Source organism: Tachyglossus aculeatus, chromosome 7 (genome assembly GCF_015852505.1).
Source record: "Tachyglossus aculeatus isolate mTacAcu1 chromosome 7, mTacAcu1.pri, whole genome shotgun sequence".
Classification (NCBI taxonomy): Eukaryota; Metazoa; Chordata; class Mammalia; order Monotremata; family Tachyglossidae; genus Tachyglossus; species Tachyglossus aculeatus.
The window spans coordinates 13,558,783-13,570,971 of NC_052072.1; the positions used below are offsets into that span (position 1 = coordinate 13,558,783).

Here is a 12,189-nt window from a genome sequence, read left to right on the forward strand (position 1 = left end):
ATATGGTTGTACATATTTATTACTCTATTTATTTATTTATTTATTTATTTTACTTGTACATTTCTATCCTATTTATTTTATTTTGTTGGTATGTTTGATTCTGTTCTCTGTCTCCCCCTTTTAGACTGTGAGCCCACTGTTGGGTAGGGACTGTCTCTATGTGTTGCCAATCTGTACTTCCCAAGCGCTTAGTACAGTGCTCTGCACATAGTAAGCGCTCAATAAATACGATTGATTGATTGATTGATTGATTCAGTCTGGGTTCATCCTTGGGGTCATCCAGCCCTGATAATGATCACTGGGGGATTTGTGAAGCACTTACTATGGGCCAAGCATTTGCTCTAAGCACTGGAGCAGAAACAAGATAATCAGGTTGGACTCTGTCCCTGTACCACATAGGGCTCAAAGTCTAAGGAGGAGGGAGAGGAGATATTGAATTCCCATTTTACTGATGAGAAAACTGAAGCACAGAGCAGTTACATGACTTGCCCATGGTCATGTGGCAGGCAAGTGGCAGAGCCAGAATAAGAACCCAAGTCCTCTGATTCCCAGGCCCAGGCTCTTTCTACTAGGTCATGCTGCTGTTCTGTCTGGTTGTTTCTTTAAAGAAAACCACTCTTTTCCTGAGTGGCTCAGGGTCCCAGCACCAGGAAGGAGGTGAAGGGCACTGGAAGTTAGGGTAAGAAAAGCATTTTTGGAATTTTTCTCTATGATTACATTGTATCTCCTCCAGTGTTTAGGACCGAGCTTTGTCACTTTTTAAGCACTTAACAAATGCTTTTATAATAACACATTTATTATTATTATGTATTATTATTTTCATATTTTGTCCTACTGTCCCAAAATTAGCAGCAACTCACATCCCTCTATCCATTTTCCCAGGGAAAGGCTCACCTTCCTGCAGAGCCAGGGTGATGGGCTTCTGCTCAAAATCCGGAGTACTGCATCCCTCTGGAATCTCGTCCACCAGCTGTTTGATGGTGACTCCCAGGATAGAAGACTTCTTAAGAGGTCTCCCTGGAGCAGCAAGGAGGAAATAGCTTTGTGTCCACCCCCATTCATCCCACCTTGCCATGGTCCCTGTCCATATCTCTGCCCTCCTGTTCTCCAAGCTCTCAGCTCTCTGTTCCATGTCTTCATAGGGGAAGCAACCCAAATAAGATGAGTTTCAGACACTCACTTTGCCCTCAAGGTTTAGTGAGTGGGACTTAGAGAATAGAGTTGCAGGGGTGGTGCAGCTAGAGGAAGAGCTCAGGGCATAGGGGATCATTGTATGTGTCTATTATGTCTCATTAAATACATATCTACCATTACTATGTATCTGCCAGTGTGTCTACCAACTCTGTTACTCTGTACTCTCCTAAGCGCTTAGTATAGCGCTCTGCACATAGTAAGCTCTCAATTAATATGACTGATTGATAGATATTCATATTATGTGAAATCATTTGCAACTTGGCAAGTCTTTAAGATGAGGGGGATCAATCAGTCAATCATTGGGATTTATTGAGCACTTACTGCGTGCCAAGCACTGCAATAAACACTTGAGAAAGTACAACTCGACAATTGGTAGACAAGTTCCCTGCTTACAAGAAGCTTACAATCTAGAGGGGGAGATAGACATTAAAATAAATTACCTAAGTGTTGTGGGGCTGAGGGCAGGGTGACTATCAAGTGCTTAAAGTGTAGAGATCCAAGTGCAAGGGCAATGCAGAAGGGAGAAGGAGTAGGGGAAATGAGGGCTTAGACAAGGAAGGTGTCTTAGAAGGAATGTGATTTTAATAAGGCTTTGAAGGTGGGAGAGTGATGGTCAGTCACATATGAAGGGGGAGGGAGTTCCAGGCCAGAGGGAGGACGTCGGCAAGGGCTCAGTAGCGAGATTGACAAGACTGAGGCAGAATGAATAGATTGGTGTTAGAGGGGTGAAGAGCGCGGGTTGGGTTGGAGTAAGAAATCAGTGAGGTAAGGTAGGAGGGGACGAGTTAATTGAGTGCTTTAAAGGCAATGGTAAGGAGTTTCTGTTTGACATGGAGGTGGATGGGCAACCACTCGAGGTTCTTGAGGAGTGGGGAGATGTGGACTGAATGTTTTTGTTTTAATGATCTGGCAGCAAAGTGAAATATGGAATGGAGTGGGGAGAGACTTCTAGACCGTGAGCCCGTTCTTGGTAGGGTCCGTCTCTATATGTTGCCGACTTGTACTTCCCAAGTGCTTAGTACAGTGTTCTGCGCACAGTAAGCACTCAATAAACACGATTGAATGAATGAGACAGGAAGCAGGGTGGTCAGAGAGAAGGCTAATGCAGTAGTCGAGGTAGGATAAGGTAAATGCTTTGATCAGGATAGTAGCAGTCTGGATGGAGAGAAAAGGGCACAACATATAGCAATGTTGTGAAGATATAACTGACAGGATTTGGTGACAGATTCCAGCCTCCCCCTGCCTCTCTAGATTCTGTGGGGAAGCATAGTGAAGTTGGGACTGATGTGCCCACTCTACGGGGTCCATGCAGAGTTCCCAGGATCCTCTCTATGGAGAACAGTCAAGGGAATATTAGAGTAGGGTGGGGAATCTGTTTCTCACCCGCCATGATCCTGCTTCTGTTCACTGGGGCTCAGCAGAGAGGAGACATAACCTGTAATGGAGAAGGTAGGAGGTCACAGCTGGTTCTAAGTTCCTAGAGAGCAGGAGCTGAGCCTTTTAGACTAGCATCTGTTCCCAAGTACCTAGAACATGTGGTTGACACTCAGTAGATGGGGTTAATGATGATGATGATGGTGATAGTGCTGATAGTGATAATAATAATTATTATAGTAACAATAATGGCATATGTTAAGTGCTTACTATGTGCAAAGCACTGTTCTAAGCGCTGGAGAGGATACAAGGTAAGCAGGTTGTCCCACATGGGGCTTACAGTCTTCAATCCAATTTACAGATGAGGTAACTGAGGAACAGAGAAATGAAATGACTTGCCCAAGGTCACACAGCACAGAGAAGTGAAGTGACTTGCCCAAGGTCACACAGCTGACAAGTGGTGGAGCCAGGATTAGAACCCATGACCTCTGACTCCCAAGCCCATGCTCTTTCCACTGAGCCACGCTGCTTCTCTATGATGGTGGGGATAGTGATGATGATGATAGTGGTGATGGTGATGATGGTGGTAATGGTGGTGGTAGGGAAATGATGAAATAGTGGAGATGGTAGAAATGATGGTAACAATGGTAACAGTGTTGGTGATTGTGGTGATGGGAATGGGGATGTAGTGGGAGTGGTGGGAGGGGGAATGGTGATGATGATGGTAATGATAGTGATGATGATGATGATGGAGGTGGTGGAGGTGAGGATGATGATGGTGAGATGGAGATGATGTTGGTGGTAATAGTGGTGGTGGTAGTGGTGATGATAATAATAATAATGGTGGTATTTGTTAAACTCTTACTATGTGCCAAGCACTGTGCTAAGCACAAGGTACAAGATTATCAGATTGTCCCACACGGGGCTTACAGTCTTAATTCCCATTTTACAGATAAGGTAACTGAGGCACCAAGAAGTGAGTTGCCCGAAGTCACACAGCTGACAAGTGGCGGATCTGGGATTAATGATAGCACTGCTGGTTAGAGCAATGAGCAGTCTCCCCAAGCCATTAGTAAAGCTTGGGGGTGTCCTCTTGCCTGAAGACATCTTTAGGCATCTTAGAGCCAGATTCCCTGGTGACAGACAACTTTGCCCAGTCTTTAATTGCCAGGATTCCCCCAGCTCTGGGGATTCCCATCACTGCTCAGTGTGTGGGGTGCAGGCACTGGGATTTGGGCCCAAGGAGTGTGGAGACTCACCTGCATCTAGCCCACCTGCCTCAGGGTCTCGGCTCAGGGCCCGGGGCTTCTGGACTGCTCCCCCGAGTTGGGTTCCCTCCCTCACCAGGAGCCCAGCAGATGAGCTGGGGCATTGGGACCCCAGGTCCAGCTGGCCCAGGGCTCCCAGCTCTTGCTGATTGGAGGGGAGAATTGTTCTCCAACTCACTGTGTCCTGGGGCAAGAGGGCAGAGCTGCCTGAACTCTCCAAACTGGACAAGCTGGAGTCCAGTTATTACATGCCTTATCTACAGCTAGTCTCCTCTTGAGTTTAGTTCTAGGTCTTGCTCTTCCTCCGGATTCCCAGCTACCTGCACAGGGTTGGACTTCCTCCAAGGTGCAGCCTGTGGCCGCTTGCGCTATGCAGAGGGGAAGTGACTGGCTTTGAGCAGCTGGTTGGCACCAACCACGTCCTCTAGATGCAGAATCCAGAATTACACTGTTCCCCGAGGAGCTGGGCCCAGAGGCCCCTCGTCATGTGAGAAACAGCATGGCTCAGTGGAAAGAGCCAAGGCTTGAGAGTCAGAGGTCATGGGTTCTAATCCTGGCTCTGCCCCTTGTCAACTGTATGACTTTGGGCAAGTCACTTTACTTCTCTGTGCCTCAGTTACCTCATCTGTAAAATGGGGATTAAGACTATGAGCCCCAAGTGGGACAACTTGATTACCTTTTATCTCCCCCAGCACTTAGAGCAGTGCTTGGAACATTTAAGCATTTAACAAATACCGTTATTATTATTATTATTATTATAATCTCCAGAATTTGCCCAGTGGGCTGGCTGAAAGATGCCTAGTTTTGTCCTGTCTCTAGGCTGAGGGTAACTATCTCTGTCTCCAGCCCAGAGACTCCTTGCCCACTACTTCCCAATATACACAGCTCAATTAGAAAACCTTAGGAATAGCCTGGATCTCCTGAACACATTTCTTGGGACTCCTTGAACAGAGGGACCCTTGGGAAAGGACCCCACACCCCTTTCAAAGTTCTTCCTGCAGGTCCTGGCTCTGCTGTGGGTCCTCCATACCACTGCCACCCTGCCCAAGTCCTGTGCCCGTGGGACTCAGGGCTAATTTTGGAAGTATGCTGGAGGGTGAGTAGCCTGGAACACTGTTTGTCTGGCAGGTAGGTTGCCAAGCCGGGGTCAGGTGGGCCACCATACTGGTCAGGCAGGCTACCATATCAGGGTGAGGCAGGCTGCATTGTTGGGATCAGATGAGCTGCTATGTTGGGGACAGGCTGGACACCATGCTGGTTGGGGGGCTGTCATGCTGGGATGAGGTGGGGCACCATGCTGAGGTCAGGCAAGCTGCCATGCTGGGATCAGGTGGCTCACCATGCCGGGATCAGGTGGGCCATGATGTTGGGATGGTGGGCTGCCATGCCGGGACCAGGTGGGGCATGATGTTGAGATTGGATGTTGGGATCAAACAGGCTTCCATGTTGGGGTTAGGTGGGCTGCCATGCTAGGATCAGATGGACCATAATTTTGAGGTCTGGCAAGCTGCCATGCTGATCAGATGGGCCCCCATTCTGGGGTAAGGCAAGCTGCCGCTCTGCGGCTGGGCAGGCTCCCAGGGTAGTCAGGTGGGCCATCATGCTGCAGTGAGGCAGGCTGCCATTCTGGGGTCAGGCAGGCTGCCATGCTGGGGTCAGGCAAGCCACCATGCCAGGGTCAGATGGGTTGCCACATGGGGATCAGGCAGGCCTCCATGCTGGATTTAGACAGGCTGCCATGCTAGAAGCAGGTGGACCTCCATACTGGGGTTAGGCAGGCTGCTGTGCTGGGATCAGGTGTGCCATCATGCTGGGGCCAGAGGATGCTACTCGAGCTCTGGGGCAGGGCACATGCTCCTGGGCTCCTTCGTCTCCCCCTCACCTCCTCCCAGCCAGTCCTCTCCACCACAGTGTCTACTGGATGCTGAGGGTAGTAGTAGTAGAACTAGTAGCAGTGTTAGTAGTAATAGCATGTATTAAGCACTTACTGTGTGCACAGCACTATGCTAAGCACTGGAAGAGAATTCACAGGTGAGAATTAGACACAGTCCCTATTTCTTGGGGCTCACAATCTAAACGTCAAAGGCGGGAGAGGGGACTGGCAACAGACACATAAGGAGTGATGAAACAAAACACCAAGACATGAAAGAGAAAAACAAAGCTCAGTAGTTGCTATGGCAGGAAAGAGCAGAATTCCAGAGTTAGATTTTCCCCAGCAGATCCAGTTTACACCTGTCGCATTGCTCTGGCAGCTACTCCAAGTAGCTTCTCTCAACTCAGGACACTCCCAACTCCCTCCCTGTCCCTGTCTCCCACATCAAGGGTCAGGTGTGGAGAGGGGACTCTGCCAGTCTGTCTGAAGACCACCCTCTCTAGCAGAAAGATCCATCTGTCTCAAGCAGTGCCAGGGGTGGCTGGGCCTGGACTGGGGCCAGGCTCGGGCAGGAATGGGGCAGGGCTGGGTGACTCACTGGAACAAGACTTGGGGGTGGGCTGGGGAAAAGCTGGGTAGAGATGAGGCAAGGCTGGGGTACTCACTGGAGAAGGGTTGGAACAGCGTTCACTGGGGCCTTTCTAAAATCCAGATTTTGTGGGTTTCCCTGAGAACGACACTGAGAGTTTGGTTTTGGGGTAAGCGTGGAGGGTTGTCTGAGAAAGACCCTGGTGACTTTCTTCAGTGTCCCCTTTAATAATAACAATAATAATGATGGCATTTGTTAAGCACTTACTATGTGCAGAGCACTGTTCTAAGCACTGGGGGCCATAAAAGGTGATCACGTTGTCCCACGTGGGGCTCACAGTCTTAACCCCCATTTTACAGATGAGGTAACTGAGACTCAGAGAAGTTAAGTATCTTGCCCAAGGTCACACAGCAGACATGTGGCGGAGCTGGGATTAGAACCCATGACCTCTGGCTCCCAATCCCATGCTCTTTCCACTGAGCCACACTGCTTCATATTTAAATTGCAAGCTCCTGGCAGGCAGGGCCCATTTTCCCACAGGCCTAGTATCAGGTCTCCCGACAGCAGGCTCTAAACGACTGTTGTCGGTAGTGGCACTGGTGGTGGTGACAATGACCTCCAGCCCTGAGACGGATGACCTCGGCATGCCCGCCACTCGGGAGGGGGGAAACCGGCCACTAGCTTGCAGAGCCAGCATCTGCCCAGGGAACTGGAACTTGGCAACAAACCAACTAGGTTGCATACAATTTTCCACCAGACCAACCTTCTCTCCTTTCAGAGCACCCCACCTCTGCCTGTCACCTCCTTGTCCATAGAAAAGCCACAGTACACGTTTGGGTGGTGGTGCCCCACTGCTGCCCCAGAATGCCAAGTGCGCCAAGTGTGGTCCAGCCTGGTCCTGGACTCTGTCATGGGGTAAAAGAGGGAAGTGGAGATATGGAGAGGATGGAAGGAGCTGACTTGGGTATAGAGAAGCCATTGATTATTAGGTGGTGGTACCCTCTCCCCTGCTGTCCCAGAATGCCACAGTGTGCCAAACACGATCTGACCTCTCTAGATCGTAACCTTGTTATGGGCAGGGAATGGTGTCTGTTATATTGGACTCTCTCAAGCACTTAGTACTGTGCTCTCACCTAGTAAGTGCTCAATAAATGTCATTCACTGACTGACCGACCTGGCCTTCGACTCTGTTGTGGGGCACAATGGGGGAGCAGAGAGGTGGAGGAGATGGGAGGAACTGGGTGGGGTCTAGGCTGAGGGCATGGGGAGGAAGAGGAGAAGAGGGAACACCTGCCATTACCAAGAGACCCCATCATGCTACCATATCCAGCCCTAGAAGAGGCCTGTCAGGTGACAGCCAAAACCCACTGTCACCTGACCAGGGTCCCCAACCAGTGATACCTCCTCTCCAGAGAAGGTGCACTTATCCTGGAAGACCTGGGAGCCCCTGGAGATATGGGGATGTCTGAGGGTGAGTTGCCTTCCTCATATAAGAGGAATGACTCTCCCCCATTTCCCCCAGTCCCAGATCTCCTATGGAATGGGTTTGTAGGGGTTAATGGCAGGAGAGGGCTTTGGGGCTCGGAAGGAGTGGGAAACTGAGGGGTGGAGATGGGGGACAGATTTGGTGCTAATTGTCCAGGGAGCCAGAGGACGAGGCTGGATTTCCTCCAGCTTGAAACAAACTCTAGATGCTATTGTAGTGATCCAATTGACCTATCCAAGGGAGTAATCTGGAAAGACTTCCTGGAGGAGGTGGGACTTGAAGGCAAGAAGGGTTGTGGCTTTTAGGTGAACAGGAGGGGTGGGGGCATTCTGGTTAGGGGCTGGGGGTGGGGGAGCATGCAATGCTGAAATAACTTTTTAAACATTTTCTTCCAAGGTCACCAGTGTTTGAGACTCCTGGGCCTCCTGCCCCTCTTGATCCTGTGCCTCTGCCCCTCTGAGTTGGGTTTTCCCTGGCTAATTCTGCAGTATTGACAGGAGCTTCCAGTAAATGTTGGATTCAGAGGGGCCTTCCAGTCAGGAAGCTACCAGGAGGGCACAGTGCCAACCCAGGTCCCAGTCATCGAGAGGACACAGTGCTGACTTGGGTCCCAGTCACCAGAAGGGCACAACATTAGCTTAGAGTCCTGGTCACCGTGAGGGCACAGCTCCGACCCAGGTCCCAGTCATCGAGAGGGCATAGTGCTGACCTGGGGTCTTGGTCACCGAGAGAGCACACTGCTGACCCAGCGTCCTGGTCGCTGGGCTTGTACCAGAAGTAGGAGCCAACACACCTCCCACACTGCAGCTCCCAGAAGACCCCAGAAAACCCCTCCAGCCCCAAATACCTGCCTGGGATCAACCCCTGCCTACGCCAGCTCCAACCCCAGAATCAGGCTCCCTGCCCCTTCCACCCAGCCTCAGCCCGAGTATCAGGAAAATGGTACCCAGTTTCCAAACCAACAGGTGTGCCATCTGACCTGTCTGACTCTGGAGCTTATCAAGTGTCAATGCCCTTAGCATGTCCTCAATGGCTTTCCCCTGTCCCAGGCCTCCACCCAATCCCAGGGCTTGCTTGTGCCGCAAAAACAAATGGGATTTTTAATCCCACCCGGGTGGGGTTTCAGTGAATACCCTGGGATACCCCCATTACCATCTGAGGACATTGGCAACACTGATGGTCCTATCCGTGATCACACTGACAGTCCATCTCCTGTCCAAACCCCTCCCACCCAATAATCTCACTGATAATCCATTCCCTTTCTGAGACCCCCGATGACCTCGCTGACAGTACATCCCCTGGCCAAGACCCCCAGTGACTTCGCTGATAGCCCATCCCCTGCCTGACACCTCAGTGACCTCACTGACAGTCCATCCTCTGCCTTTGACCCCCCCAGTGACATCACTGACATTCCAGTCCCTGCTAGAGACAACCCCCCTGTACCCAGTAATATCACTGACAGTTTATTCCCTGCCTGAGGCCCCTGATGACCTCACCGACAGTTCTTCCCCTAATTTAGACCCCCAGTGACCTCACTGACACTCCTTTTCCTGCCCAAGACCCCAGTGACCTCACTGACACTCCATCCCCTACCCTTGGCTCCCAGTGACCTCACTGACTCACTGAGGTCATTTCCCCCATTCACTGACCTCACTAACTCAGTCCCTGCCAGGAACCCCCAGTAATCTCACTGACAGTCCAACTCCTGCCCATGACCCCCAGTGACCTCACTGATAGTCCATTCCCTGCCCGTAACCCACGAGTGATATCACTGACAATCCATCCCCTGCACAAGGCCCACTCCCCAGTAATAATAATAATAATACTTGTGATATTTGTTAAGCGCTTACTGTACACACCAGGCACCGTACTAAGCACTGGGGTGAAAACAAGCAAATCAGGTTGGGCACAGTCCCTGTCCCTCATAGGGCTCACAGTCTTAATCCTCATTTTACAGATGAAGTAACTGAGGCACAGAGAAGTGAAATGACTTGCCCAAGGTGACACAGCAGACAAATGGCGGAGTCAGTATTAGAAACCATGACCTTCTGATTCCCAGGCCCATGCTCTATCCACTACGCCATGATACTTCTCATTCCTCTCACTGACAATCCAGACCCTACTCATGACCCCCTGGTGACCTTACTGACAGTCCATCCTCTACCCATGACCCCCAGGTGACTTCACTGACAGCCCACCCCCTGCCTAGGATCCCACAGGGACCTCACAGACGACCACCAACAGTCCAAACCCTACCCGTGTCCAGCAGAATTATTCCCCTCCTGCCCTCCCCTGCAAGGCTGCCCTGGCAGAGCCACACTATAAGGGTTCTCTTTGTAGCTGGGCCACCTAAAAAAAAAGGCTGCAGCAGCTGGGTCCGGGGCAGAGCCAACCCTCTGGCCAGGGGCATCTGGGGATGGTACTAGTCGAGGACCAGAGAGATCCCATTTTCAACATTTCCCCACACTGGACCTTCCCTCCTTCCTGTGGTCCCTCAGGGCAAACTATGGTCATCTTTTCTCTCTGTACACAGCCACCTCCCCTGCCCTGTTCCCACCTGGGGTCTGGGCTTTTCCATGGGGGCCTGGCTCATTGTGGGCAGTAATGTCTCTTTATTATTATATTGTACGCCCTCAAACTCTTAGTATAGTGCTCTGCACACAGAAAGTGTTCAATATATATGACTGATTGACTGGGCAGCACTGATTTGGGCAGTTCCCGGGGCTGTTTCCCAGCGCTAATGTAATCAGATCCTGGTGGAAGTCCCGTTGCTCTCTCCTCCCTGGCCCCCTAGCCCCACGAGGCTGGCTCCTCTAAAACCTCTCCAGCAGAGTGCTGAGCTGGCTGTGGGTGGCACAGTCTCTCCCACCCACTGCTGATGGGGGCAGAAGCAGAGGCAGGAGGATTGTAGGGGGGAGGGGGGTCACCAACACTTGCAGCACCTGAAGCCATTCCAGAAGATGTTCCCAATGGTCAGGAATCAATCAATCAATCGTATTTATTGAGCACTTACTGTGTGCAGAGCACTGTACTAAGCGCTTGGGAAGTACATGTTGGCAACATATAGAGACAGTCCCTACCCAACAGTGGGCTCACAGTCTAAAAGGGGGAGACAGAGAACAAAACCAAACATACTAACAAAATAAAATAAATAGAATAGATATTTACAAGTAAAATAAATAGAGTAATAAATATGTACAAACATATATACATATATACAGGTGCTGTGGGGAAGGGAAGGAGGTAAGATGAGGGGGATGGAGAGGGGAACAAGGGGGAGAGAAAGGAAGGGCTCAGTATGGGAAGGCCTCCTGGAGGAGGTGAGCTCTCAGTAGGGCCTTCCCTTCTCTCAGTAGGGAATGAGAGGCCTGACTCTAAAGGAAGTTGGAGGAAAGGAAAGTGCCAAACTGGGACAGCCTCTAGCTCCCACCCATCCCACTGGCCCGAGCCTCATCCCGGCCCCAGCTCCAGCCCAAGCCCCACGGCCCCAGAGAGCTGGGGTTACCTGATCGCTGGAAGCCTCTCACCACCTCTCTGCTCCGCTTGCACTCTCTATACCAGCCAACAGCTCTGCGCTCTGCACTAGTCCACAAGAAGCTCTGCCAGGATGGCTGGCCGGCTGGCAGAGGGAGTGAGGGGGGCGGGCTGGCCACCAAGACCCACCCCACTCTCTCCTCCTATCTTGTTTACCCCCGCCCTCCCTCCCATCCCACCCAGATCAGCCAGTTGCTTCAATGGGTTGAGCAGAGATATCGACTAGCTTAGTTCTACAGACAGTCACAGCATTCTGCAAGGTCCCCGTGCTCAGTAAATTAGGCCCCAGGATGATCGGACTTGGGTCATCTCTCCAAGGAAAGGGCCAGAGTGTCTTCTTCACTATTCAGTCAATCAATGAATCATTTATTTAGTGCTTACTGTGTGCAGAGCATTGTACTAAGCACTTGTGAGTGCACAATATAACAGCCTTGGTAGACACATAACGTGCCACCAACCAGCCCTGTGGTCTCTCTGAGACTGGGAAGATCAACTCTTGGAAAGCTAAAGCTTGGGGAAGAAACTGGGGCTAAACTTCTCTGCTGGAATGCAGAATTCCCTCACATTTCACCTTGCAGAACACCCTTGCAAGAAGTCTTCCCTTTGCAGTCTCCCTTAAAACCTCTGAAAGGGGCTGTTTTATAGCAAGCACCACAAAGAGCAAACCCAAGTCACCTTTTCCAGTGCCTGCCAGCATGGGCATTGACCTGAACAACAATGACATTTATTAAGCACTTACAATGTGCTAAGTGCTGGGATAGGTACAAGATTGGCAGGTTGAATACAGTCTCTGTCCAACATAGGGCTTACCATCTATTTTAGCCTCATTTTACAGGTGAAGAAACTGAGTCCTGGAAAGGATAAGTGACTT

At 50.7% G+C, this 12,189-nt stretch overlaps 1 protein-coding gene across 1 annotated transcript in view; it reads right to left on the bottom strand.

The window, feature by feature from the left end:
* The window catches only part of IGFN1 (immunoglobulin like and fibronectin type III domain containing 1), a 38,016-nt gene extending 35,371 nt beyond the window's left edge, over positions 1-2,645 (bottom strand). The window contains exons 1-2 of the mRNA XM_038748743.1: positions 2,578-2,645; positions 895-1,017 (exon numbers count right to left, since the gene is read on the bottom strand). Of these exons, the coding sequence (XP_038604671.1) occupies positions 895-1,017; positions 2,578-2,584 (130 nt within the window). The 5' untranslated portion in view covers positions 2,585-2,645. The remainder of the gene's footprint in view (positions 1-894; positions 1,018-2,577) is intronic.
* Between the last annotated feature and the right edge of the window lie 9,544 nt (positions 2,646-12,189).